General features: G+C 28.4%; 1 protein-coding gene across 1 annotated transcript; it reads left to right on the top strand.

Annotated features, from left to right (window-relative positions):
* The first annotated feature begins 497 nt into the window (after positions 1-497).
* On the top strand, positions 498-10,186 carry LOC143185988 (cilia- and flagella-associated protein 251). The gene is made up of 19 exons (XM_076389340.1): positions 498-611; positions 1,426-1,572; positions 1,629-1,732; positions 1,873-2,027; positions 2,966-3,081; positions 3,475-3,595; positions 5,209-5,341; positions 5,422-5,585; positions 5,777-6,061; positions 7,073-7,224; positions 7,436-7,638; positions 7,824-7,953; positions 8,118-8,207; positions 8,290-8,421; positions 8,482-8,573; positions 8,669-8,903; positions 9,017-9,299; positions 9,383-9,516; positions 10,109-10,186. Exons 1-19 carry the CDS (start codon positions 498-500, stop codon positions 10,184-10,186), a joined length of 2,868 nt encoding a protein of 955 aa, XP_076245455.1.
* The last annotated feature ends 2,797 nt before the right edge of the window (positions 10,187-12,983 follow it).

Here is a 12,983-nt window from a genome sequence, read left to right as displayed (position 1 = left end):
TCTATAATTTCACAGACGCATTGAGGAGCAGAGGTACTGCAAGAGAGTCTTAATACATTTTGATGTATCTCTTACAGTTTAACTTTGATAAAGTTTTGAAAATTCGAGATCCATTTTCTACGAATATTTCGAATTTTCAAACCTTTATCAAAGTTAAACCGTTAGAGATACAATAAAATGTACCAAGACTTTTTTGATTCCTTTGATTTTGATTCGATTCCTCTGATTGTTAGTTTAGCAGCTTATTGTAAGTATGTTAACTCTAAAAGTCATTATTATTGCAAAATGGAGGTAAATTGCAAAATCGAATTTAAAACAAACAATATGTGTCGTGTATACGATTAAGAAAATTATTCTTAACTCAACAAAATTTTTTACTTTATCTATATAAAGATACAATTAAACAAATTCAAATACAATTGACGAAGAAAAAAGGGTTGAATAACGTTCTGCTACTTTCAGATCATAATCATATTTAACACATTACATGTATTAAAATGGCGTCGAACGTTTCCATACCCTCATCTTCAAATGAATCAACAGATTCCCAAGAAAAAGAAAATGACAACGCGAAGAAGAAAAAAGATGATATATCTGGCCTTTGTCCTTTTGTAAGCAATTAATAAATTTTAAATTATTTTTCAAAGAATTAATTCAATATGATCGAAGATCTTACGAAATAATATGTTGTAAAATTGATTTTTCTTCTTATTTTGTATGTTTAGTCCTCTCCGATCGTATCTATACTATCATATAAAACGTAAATTAGTCTATAAAGAATTGGTTCAAAATGATGATCAGTAAGTAAACACTAAGTGTCACAAAAGAATGCAAAGATGAAGCTTAAAATTAAACGAAGTACGGTTTTATTTTATAAAAATTTTTAGTTCAAAATCACTCTATAAAAAACCAAGAAAAAGAGCAAGTCTATCTTGAGAATGCATCTAGTGTCTAAACAATCTGGTTTAAGCAACAAAATATATTCTCGTAAATAACTTCACTTGTAGCGTTTCTTAATAGATAAAAACGATCAACCTTAAATAAAATCACATCGAAATCATAATACAGATCTAATGAGGACAAATAAAACGAATAAGTAGAACGGTCTGGTAGGCGATCAAATGGAAAGACTTATAGATATATTGATCACGTTTAATATTATACTTGAATTTCGATCATAGTTATTATTTCAATAAATAAAAATAGCATTATCGAGTATGAATATAATATTAGGAATTGTTTATTAAAAAATTTGCTATTTCCTTTTTTTAAGAACAGTTGGATCTTCCTGTTTACTATTTACTATTTCTTCATTGTATTGTAATATAATATTGATAGATCGAACGAATTTTTTTAATCTTTAAATTAGTCAACGTTCTTTAAGATTTTATTAAACGTAAAATTTTTTGTATTACGTACAATCAGAGATTATTATGGTCTTTTGGCATAAACGCAGAAGTGCCTTTGATAAATTTGACCACAGACAATCGGACGATCATCGCCTACGCCTGTTCGCACGTTGTAATAATTTACAATTATGTGTCAAAAGAGGCAATAACACTTCAGGGTCATGTACGTAACATCATCGTAATTGCTTTGATCATATTAATGAACATCCAGTTTTGCAGCAAAATGCAGTAAAATCTCTATCGGTCTCGAGAGATGGAAAATGGTTACTGTCAGCAGATTTCGAAAAAGATTCTGTAGTTGTCATCTGGGACACCGAAAATGGGTAAAGAAATTGAAAAAATAATTAAACGATGGAGAAATTCTCAAATATAAACTAATTGTTCTTTGCCGACAGTATATTATAAGTGTAGCAAAAATATTGCAGAATTATATTATGATTATTACCAAATGTATATTCTTTAGAGTACCAGTATGCACTCTCTTTAATCCACATGGAACAAACCAGATAACAGCAGCAAAAATTAGTCCGAATGCTAAATACATAGTGACTGTTGGTAACGAAAAATATCAGAAAGTCTGCTTTTGGCTATGGACGTACGGAAAAGATGAGCCTAATGGTTATTTAATTAAACTATTTCTTTTGTTTAGAGAACTTTGAATGAAAAGATGACTTTTATCGAAAATATACAAGATGTTCGACGAAAGGTATTAGAAATTTTAAAGGGTGATTCTACAAGCTAAAATAGAACGAAGATAAAAAATGACAAAAATGCGTTTGAGGTTTCGTTTTAGAGTTACTGACTAGTGCAAAAACATGTAATATGTCTAATTTGAGATTTATTTTACTACTATTAACGAGCGGTAACCAGGTCAGACACAATGAAGTTAGTAGAATATATCTCAAGTCAGACAATTCATACGTATTTTAGTTGTTTTCTCAATTAATTTTCAACTAATAATGTAGAAATGAAGCCTGAAATGAAATTTCGTCTATTTTCGTCTAATTTTAGTATATATATAATTCCTTGAAATTTCTGATACATATTATCGAACACCTTGTGTAGCGTCTTATGCATTTGTGCACACCTCTTCCACAGCGAATATTTAATATTCATTACGAACCGCTGGCGTTGCGAATATTTCGCGTTAATTTGTGGTCTGTAGGAACCTTTAAATGAATTTGATACTATCATGCATTTTAAAGAGGGTATCACACCGCATGCAATACAAAGTAGCGCATAAATAAAACGCTAAGCGCTTTCCATTATTTTTTTTCATTGTGTCGCGAACCTACCCTTCAAAAATGTCACACACGTTCAGAAACATCCTGTATACAACTATACAATTTCGATACATGTATAGTTTTAAAATTACTACATCATTTTCATAGGATTGTATTACAAATGATACTACAATAACATGTGTTCTCAAAAGCATGACATTTTCGAAATAATTATAAATATGCATTATTAATTTGAATTATTGCCATTTTAGCTTTAAATTTCTTTACTCTTTGAGCACTGTTTTACTACAAATTTTAAACATTTGGCTGCAGATTTTGTGGAACTGACTGAAATTGTTCAGGATAGAGTGAAAGACATAACTTTTAACGAAGAATTTCCAGAGGAATTTGCTTTGACCGCTGATCACAATGTCGTCTTTTTCATTTGGGTTTGTACCAAATATTAAAATAAGAACGTCAAAAAGTGGATAGTAACAAATACAAGACTCATTCTTGTTTTTTTTTTATGATTCTTTTCTCAAGAATAATATATTCCTTTTTCACGTATTTATAATTACTAATTTTTTTAGCAATTATTGGCAGGAAAACAATAATAATACAATCGTTTTCAAGAAAAGTTACTTTTCAGATATTTGAGAAATTCAGAAATATAATTAAATATAATTGAATTTGTACAACTTTCTATTCTATAATTCATAAATTTTACTATGATCGTGTTGATATTTGAATTAAATCATACCGAAAAATGTTGAGTTGAAAGTTTGTACAAACCATTTTATTACTACAGTGCTAGATAATGATTAAACATTTTACTAAATTAGGACAATGGTAAAATAAAACCTAGTTATCCCGAAATTCTTGGCAATGTACGACGATATGGAATCTTTAACTGTTCTCGTTATGTGCCAATAGTACATTGGGCATTAACAGCAACAACAAATGGTATAGTTAAACTTCCACTTCAATGTACCCATATATGGATTAATTTCATTTAGCTGAACTAGAATTAACTACTAAATACTAAATATTAGATATTTTAAGGGGTGATTCTATGTGTTAACATAAGAGAAAAATCAAGAATGACGAAATTGTGTTTCAAACTTCGTTTCCGAATTATTAATTAATGGGGAACGCCTAAAATACGCATAAAATGTGTCTGATTTGGGACTTATTCCACTGATTTTGCTGTGCCTGACCTAGCTATTGTGCGTTGATAGTAGAATAAGTCCCAAGTCGAGCATTTTAGAGTATTTTAGATATTTTTTCAAGGACTGATAACTCTGAAACGACGTCTTAAACAAAATGTTGTCATTCTTTATTTTCGCTCTATTTTGACATGCATGATGAATATGATCACCCCTTAAAATTTCTGATACCTCTTGTCGAATTTTCTATATACTTTTAAACAAATTACGCATTTGCAACTATAATAAAAACCAAAAAATAAAAGATATAAAATATAGTTTATCTCCGTGCTATACAAAGTTATAAACAGAAATATTGACATAGTTAATTGTAGCTTTTAATCAGATACAGAGAAAAGCTATATCTCTAAAACGATTAGAGATAGTAAAAAATATCATCAGGCAAAATTTAACAGCTTTAATGATGAATAATCTGAATGTAATCTTATACATTATTATGTATCGGTGTATCTAAAAAATGCAACTATATTCTCTTTTTAAGCGGAATTTTATAGTTTTTATTGCGCTTTTCGATGCAACTTTAATTCCAAAAAAGTATTAAGATACTCGTGTCCTAAAACAAACAGCTCAAGAGTTATAATAGTGACAAGTTTATTAAATTACAGCTTCTTTTGCGTTAAGATGTTCTCGTGTATCGAAAATTAACGAAACACACGTAATAAAAATATTAAACAATGTGAAGAAAAAAATGAAAAAATGTTTAGACTGCAATGGAGGATCATTTGAACATTTGCTGTAGTGTGAGTATCCCATGGCATTTGAAAGTTCACCGAAATAATTGACTAAACTTTTAACTATTATAACTCCTAAATTGTTTGTTTTAGGGCATAAGTACAAATTGTATCAAAAAATGCAATCAGAACTATAAAGTTCCGTTTAAAAAAAGAATGCAGTTGCATTTTTTAGATGCACTGATACATAATAATGCATAAAATTACATTGAAATTATGTATCATTTAAAACTGTTTAATTTTGTCTCGTGACATTTTTTTTTATCTCCAACCGTTTTAGAGATATTGCGTTTCCCAGTGGCGTGGGACACCTTGTATAGTTGCATATAAATCTTCGAAATGATTTGTTATTTATTTAATTTCTGTATAGATCACATTTATTAATGCTATTAACATATTGTACGTATAGTATTTTAATTAATCACTTGACAAAAGAAAATGCAATTTATTAAACATAATTAAAGACTAAAGCGTCACTATGTACTTTTGTTTGTGCATGAGTATACATATTTATATAAAATCTGCAAATAAAACATTACTTCCTTGTATCATATATACATCTATGCCTTTTATAGTTTAATTATTCAACATCTGCGTATTATTAAATTTGTTTATTTAGGATACGTTTTAATCTGGGATATAATTCCTAAGGATAAAATAATTGATAATAAAGTTAATAATGCAAGAAGGAAACATATCAAGTCTGCACGATTACAAAAATGTAATATCACAGTGATTTTATATTATGATAGGTAACTCATTTATTTAAAGCTACTTTACAATGAAAAATTGAATATTATTTAATTATGGTTTCCAAAATATGTGATTCCAGAATGATAGTGACTGGAAATTCAGAGGGCCGAATTGATTTCTATGATCTTAATTTAAAAATTCTTTACTGGTTTGAAAATTGTAATTTAGATTCTATTCGATCAATTAGTTTTGGTTTTCAATCTAAATTACTGGGTCCTACTTCTATTATAAGTGCAAGTGAATGTAAGTTCATTACTTACAAATAAATTCTGAATATTTATGCACATATAATATATCAAATTATACAAGGTATATGGAACAGTATTGAAGTGATTTAAAATGAATGTAAAGATTACAAAAAGAGATTATACTTTTTCAATAGTACTATTTCAATAGTACTACATATTTTAGGTGCATGCTATTGTTTGTTATAGTCAGTACTGATGATGAAGATGATGTAGAATATGAGGAAGAGGGAGAAGAATATTCAGAAAGCAAAGAAGAAGAAATTGTTTGCAACAAAAAAATAGAATATTTAAAAAAGATAGAAATTAAAACGTTACAAAATCAAGTAAAAATTTCTTCAACGCTATCTGTAAATTTGGAACCTATGTTTAGAAATCATGATGAAAATCAGGAATCATTTGTAAAACCACCTCACACTGCTGTAGATGCAACTTTTGAAAATAATCCATTTTATATTGATGCGTTTTTCGTTAGTAAGTTGCATATAAATTATTTTCTTAATTGTCTTATTTATATAATATGCAATTATAATTTAGCAGTTTAAATGATTTCTGTGTTTATACTATCATAAAATATATTGAAAATGAAACATATAAAACTAGATTTATTTGTATATTCAACAGTTTTTAAAACTTTCAAATCACTTTGAATGCTAAATATTAATAAAGAGATTATGATATTGAAAATAAAAATTGTTTTTGTAAAGGTACTTCTACTGGAGCAGTTGCAACAATAAATATTTCTACATTAAAGTGTCAATTTATCTTGCAAGGTGTTGGTGCAGCAATAACTAGTTTGGATGTACACCCTCGAAGGTACTTTAAATACTTTAAAATTGTAGACAAAAATTTAAATTTATTATATTATTAATTTTACTTCAAATTTATGTATAAAAAAAAACATATTTTCAATACATAATTATTGTTTTTCTCTTTGAAGCTTTTATATTGTTATTTACACTTTTTTTAGAAACATTATCTTATTTTTGTATTGTATTATTTTTAATGATAAATTGTTTTCAATATGTTAATACTAATTTTTAATTACAAGCAAGTATATAGTAACTGGAAGCGCTCAAGGCTTACTAAGCTTGTACCATTATGGGAAATGTAAACTCATTGTACGTAAAAAAGTTCCTACAGCTCCCAATTTTGAATCATTATTGGACAACCAAGCAAAAAGTGGCAAAATAATTTACATCACCTGTTCACAAATACATGAAAAATTGATTAAGATTACTACATTAAAATTTACACCAACTGGCAAGTATTTCATTAACTGCAACATGCAGAATCATTTAATAACGTTTTACAAAAAAAAGTTTACTAGCAAAACTTTGATTATAAAAACTTGTGATACAGAAAATAGGGTTGAATTAAAAAATAGAGACGGTAGAATGCAAAAATTTGTGATATAAAAAAATTAACATTGTAAATACTAGATTTTTTATATGAAATTGTTTAAATAAAATACTTTACACCTAGGTGATATACTAGCATGTGGCCTAGAAAATGGAATATTATGGATGTTGCATCCAATTACTTTGGAACCTCTTGATGAAATACCTTATAAACATTCTAGAGAATCCATAGTTAAACTGATTTTTACTCAATGTGCTGAGTATATGGCTTATTCTGTAAATATTGATAATTCTCATTTCGAATATTTTCATTTCTATTACAAATGTTATTTTATAATATGTAGTATTACTAAACAAGAATATACTTGAAGTATAATTGTTTTAGAACTATAGGAATCTACAAAAAGCACTATAAATAGTCATTTTGTAAAATAAATTATTTCACCTTTTACTTTTTTAAATTGTAATAAACAATTTACCATTCTAGGACAATACACTTGTAGTAGCTGTATTTAAAAAAAATCATGACCCGTCACAAGGATCTTATTTATGGGACTTTCTTGGAAAGTATCGTTCACATTGTGCAGCAATAAGAGACATACTTTTTGAGTCAGCTAATTCAACTTATCATGTTCGATTTTTCTCTTTGGGCGAAGATCAAAATTTAATCGAATATGACCTTAATAATAGGTAAGGAAGGTATTTATAATGGTTAAAATAGTGATCCCTGTTAAGGTCATATTCAAGGTCATATTAAAGTCGTATCAATTCATAACATTTTGCTACAGACATGAATATTACTTCTACTTTCTCTTGTTGACTACATTTGAAAAATGAGATATAATAACTTTGTGCAATTTTTTTGTATTTTGTAGTGGACCATATCCTGATCCTGGTTTAGTGATATCTGAAATTTACAGAATTGAATACACTGCAATTCCCCTCTGTCTTTCCTGGTACCCTGATGATGGCATTGAAAAATTTCTAATGATTTCTAATTCAGAAGTAATAATAAATGGAGAATCTTTTTATACACCCTAAAACTTCATCCTTTCCTAGACTCTATATTATGAAGTACATATTTTTTATATTAATAGAATTAGTAACAAAATATAAAATTAGAGGTAACTTCTTATTAGTACCACTATATATTTTCTTTTATTAATTAGTACAAATATAGATTACTAAATGACACAACAAAAATGATTCGGGGAACATTTCTAGGACCTATTTTCGATACACCGGTTCAACAGTTACTGGTAATTATATGTATAAAATTAAACTATATACATAAAATGGTACAAATAAAAACAACTGTAACAGCTACCATTAATTTTGTAGGTTTTACCTAATGCAGAATACAAAAGTGTTAAACATATTGTCTTTGCTACTGATAAAGAAATTGGTCTCCAAATAATTCCTTTCGATGGCAATCCTTATAAGCTTTTAGGAATTGTAGGTCATCCGCATAAGGTAACAAGTACCTTCAGTATATCAAAGAAGTGTAAAATTGTATAACTTCAAATTTTATAGATCACCAACGTTTGCGTTAGTAATGATGGAAAAATTCTGTTCACTTCTGGATATAATGATTCATGTGTTCTGATGTGGAAAATAAAATACAGGTAAAAATTAGTGTTTCTTGTAAATTAATTATCATTATTAAACATAGTATTCTTGATGTATTATTTTCAATTGTTCTGATATTAACTTCCTTTAGATCTGTTAATGTATTAGCTCGTTTAGGAGGTGAAGCTCTTGCACCATATTATTGTCTCATTGAAGGTGGAAGAAAAGGTTGGCTCATTAAGGAAATGATAGACCTTTTCTATTATGCTCAAATTTTGCATCAAGGTGAAAACACAACAGCTACTAGAATAGTTTCTGAAAAAGTGTCTTGTAAGCAAATACCAAATCTCATGCGAGCTGTTGGATACTATCCCAGTAACGAAGAAGTAACATTTTTGCTTATCATATATTTTTTTTCTTAAACTATAAGTTTATTAATAAAATATACATATACTTGATTTCTTATTTTTTTTTACAATAAATTATTTTAATGTTTTAGATAGAAATTCTTATGAGTGAGATATCTTATAGAAATTATGCAGAAACTGGACAATTAGTTGAAGAAATTACATTCGAAGATTTTGTAAAACTTTATATTAACCATCGTCCAGTTTATGATATATCTTTGCATAAATTGCGGCAGGTTTTCCATATGTTCGGAAACTCAAGCGGAATTCCGTCTATGGATATAGAAAATCCAGTTTTAACTCGAAACCAGTTTATGAATATATTGTTTGGAAAGGGTCTTGTAGAGTCACCAGGAGAAAACAACACTATTTTTGGTTTATTTTCGTTCTCTTTTACCCTATTAAAATACTATTTCGATATAAATTAAAAATATTATTTTTGCATGCTTTTGTTGTAGGAGAACCATTAACACGACAAGAAGCATACATGTATTTAAAGTTTTTAGTTGGATCTGATGATAATTTAAATGAAATATATTCCCAAAATGAAAGGCGGCAATTCGCACTCACAGATTTTACATTTTTACCAGAGGTATATATTATTTCTTAACAAAATACACTGTATGTAATGTTACTTTAGGCCACTTCCTAGGGAGGAGAGTAGAGTAGAATTGTGTCTCCTTTTTCTTTAAAATATGTCACACAACCTACTTCCATTCGTGAAATAACTTAAAAAAGAAACAAAATATAGTGTTAAAATAGTATTATTTGTTAAGTAAATTTTAATGTTACGCCTATTCTATTTCTTAAAATTAGTATCTAAGTATTCCTGAGATTTTATTTCCATTTAATTTCTTAATTATTATTTAAAATTATCAGTTTTTGACAAAAGTTCGAAATATTAAAAATTAAGTACACTAAAATATTGAGTATAATTTAACTATAGATTTAGAGATTTAATATTTTCATCAACTTCTGTTAAGATCCAATAGCGTTGTTTGAACTAAATGTTTAATAAATACGTAAACTTTTCAAGTACTCTTATCAAGATAGCTATACATATAATAAACATTGAAATTTAATAATTCGGAAATTGTGTAAATGAATTATGGAAGATGTAAATGGTAAAAAAGAAGAATTATTTAGGCTCGCCGAAAGTAATGTATTATTATTTTATGATACAGAAGATATCTTACAAAGATTTCACCGCGGACATTATGGGTATTGAACTGCCGGAGGAAACGAGGGCTGACGACGAATAATTAGTCCGTGCCATTTCATTTGCATTGCTGACACTTGAATGTTAATTATTATTATTATTAATATTATCTTCGTTACAATGTACTTTGAGTTCTATTAAACATGTACGAACACTAACATATTTAGCAATCTTTTCTGTTTTATACTTTAAACAGAACAATGTCCCAGCGACAGGCGCAATTATTGTAATTCACGTAATAATTAAATGAGCCAAAAAGTAGAGTTAATAATAATTTTGATTTAGATAAAGGAATAAGAATACGAACTTCTCTTTCTTTTAGTACTGATCGATGCTTGTTTCCTTTCGCCTTTTTAATTTTACTACGCCTGACCTTAAATTGAATATTTCGACCAATTACAAGCTATTAAATACAATTTAGAGGTCAATTACAAAATGTACTATCCATTATTGTTAGCTGTTTCGTTTACAGTATACTAAATTTTTTTTTAATCGAAGACCGTACTGGTACGTCAAATTCTTGTCCGCAGGATCACATCGACATTTCATTGAATTTCGACGAATAATAAGAGGAATCAGAATGCCTGCTACAGAGTTGGCAACTGATTTTAATAGAATCGTACAGATATATACGATTTCGTTTACAAAAGCTATTGCGATGAACGAGTAACTATGCTAGACTAGAAAATAGTAAAAGATCCGTTCATTAGCTCGTCAATTATTCTAAAAAGAAAGCACGGAGAAATTAATGGGAACGCTACAACAGAAACCTTTACTTTTCGAAACGTAATAGATAAGAGAAAAACAGTGATGGATTAGGGAGAGGAAAAGAAGGAGGAGAAAGAAACAGAAACTCTAACGCCCGTAATTATAAAAATTTTGGCTATTGGAGCAATAAAAAAGAGCAGAATAAGATCACGTTTTAAATAAACAATGAAACACATAGCTTAAAGCTCGCAAATTAATTAAAATCTGTTTTTCAAAGGATGCGATAATCCAACGGAACACAGACACCGCCAGCAGTGCCGACAGTCGTATCAGCGGTAATATCGCGATTATTTCGAATTGATAAAACAACACAGCCCTCCCCTCTCATGCTAGATTCGAAGAATTCTCGCTCTACGACGTAGCCTAGGATTTCGCTCTAGAACGCTACAACCGCCTATCGGCCTAGACTATAATCGAATTTATACACGGCGCATTTTTGTCGTTTTAAAAGAAGTACAAACAAATGTACACAAAAACCTTATTTCATTGTTATAAACTCTAGGGCGTATGTACAAGTTATATACAAATGTTTTTTTCTTTTACTTATTGTATCAGCTTAAGAAAAATATCAACGTGGAACAGTGTACAATTCGTTTGTTCGCTAACAGGAAACACTATTCAATTAATGGTAAAATCATACAGATTTTTATACATGACTTCAAAGTATGTCACAAAAGCTACGAAATTAAAAATGCTACCGAAAGCTGATCTGACTTTGTAAGGTCAAACAAGCGTTTGTGACAAAATGCAGAACAAAGTAAGAAAAAGAGAATGAGAAAACCTTTCGTTGAAAATTAATTATCTTTATTATATAAAAATTAGTAAAATTCATAAATAAAGGTAATTATCTATTACATTTATGATAATTTTGTTAATCCAAGGAAATTAAAAAGTAAGTGGAGCAGTAATAAATATACAAACGAAGTTAGTGTCAAGATAATGTTACCAGATAACACTGTCTTTTTCAACTGTATAAATAGGTTTAAAACAACTCGATCATATTCTTGTTTTCAATCCAAAACTGATAGTAAATCAATAGTGAATTAAGAAGTTAATTTTCGTTTAGAGTTAATATAGTTAAACCACTAGTTTTCTGGCTTATGCAACTGTTTGGGTATAAATAACTGTCTTTATAAAAAACTCATTCCCTATTAAGCTTTTGAAACCTTCATTACAACTCTCAAGAACATCATCAAAGCATCATCAAGATAGCGATGCTACTTAAGAGAACGAGACTCCTCCAAGGATTGTTTTGCAGGACAATTGAAGAAGAAGTGACAATTACCATTTCACAAAGGAATTCAAGATTGAGCAAAATCTAATTATGAAAATATCCAAAAATAAATTTGAATCTAACTGCAACGTTGTTAATAGAATCTAGAAAACTGTTAGAGTATATACACTTAATATAATATGGAGCCTAATACAATATAGAGTCTCTGATTTACTGTCAATTCTTAGCTGAAAGATACAGGAATATGATCAAGTTGCTTCAAGCTTGATTTAAAGTTAACTCTAGAGTTGAAAAAAAGATTATTAACTAACAGTCGTTTGTTAGTTGTTAGTTGCAATCATTGTGATAATTATTACTGTTTCTATCATTTTTTCATTCCCTTAAAATTATCATAAATGTAATGGATAATTATCCTTACTTGTAAATTTTACTAATCTTTATGTAATATAGATAATTAATTTTTAACAAATGATATTTTTACTCTTTTCTCCTTGCTTTTCTTCTTTCTTCCCTCCTTTCTTTGCCCTTTTAAAGTCAGATCAACTTTCAGTGATATTTTCAATTTATATTTTCATAATTTTTATAACATATACTTTTGAGCTATATGCAAAAAACTATGCGATTTGATCGTCAATTGAACAGTGTTCCTTGCAAGAAGAAAAGAAAGAAAACGCTGGGAGTAATAATGGTCATTCGATTCTCTTCTTTTCTGAGCAAACTTCTTGACGATTAACGTTCTGCTACAGTTTTAAAAATTCAGAGGACTTGAATATTTTTTAAAGAATTGGTTCCTTAAAAGCCTTTAAATTAAATCCCATAAGCAAAATCACTGTAAAAT

This window comes from Calliopsis andreniformis, chromosome 12, assembly GCF_051401765.1.
Source record: "Calliopsis andreniformis isolate RMS-2024a chromosome 12, iyCalAndr_principal, whole genome shotgun sequence".
In the NCBI taxonomy this organism is placed as follows: Eukaryota; Metazoa; Arthropoda; class Insecta; order Hymenoptera; family Andrenidae; genus Calliopsis; species Calliopsis andreniformis.
Note: the sequence above shows the minus strand (reverse complement) of the source record. Positions and strands in the feature narration are given on the sequence as shown.

Excerpts from the sequence above, each read along its gene's own strand:
- LOC143185988 (XM_076389340.1), top strand. The coding sequence starts at position 498 with ATGGCGTCGAACGTTTCCATACCCTCATCTTCAAATGAATCAACAGAT. Across the intron at positions 7,954-8,117 it reads TAATGATTTCTAATTCAGAA|TACAAATATAGATTACTAAA; the intron begins GTAATAATAAAT and ends TTTATTAATTAG. Across the intron at positions 8,208-8,289 it reads CACCGGTTCAACAGTTACTG|GTTTTACCTAATGCAGAATA; the intron begins GTAATTATATGT and ends TTAATTTTGTAG.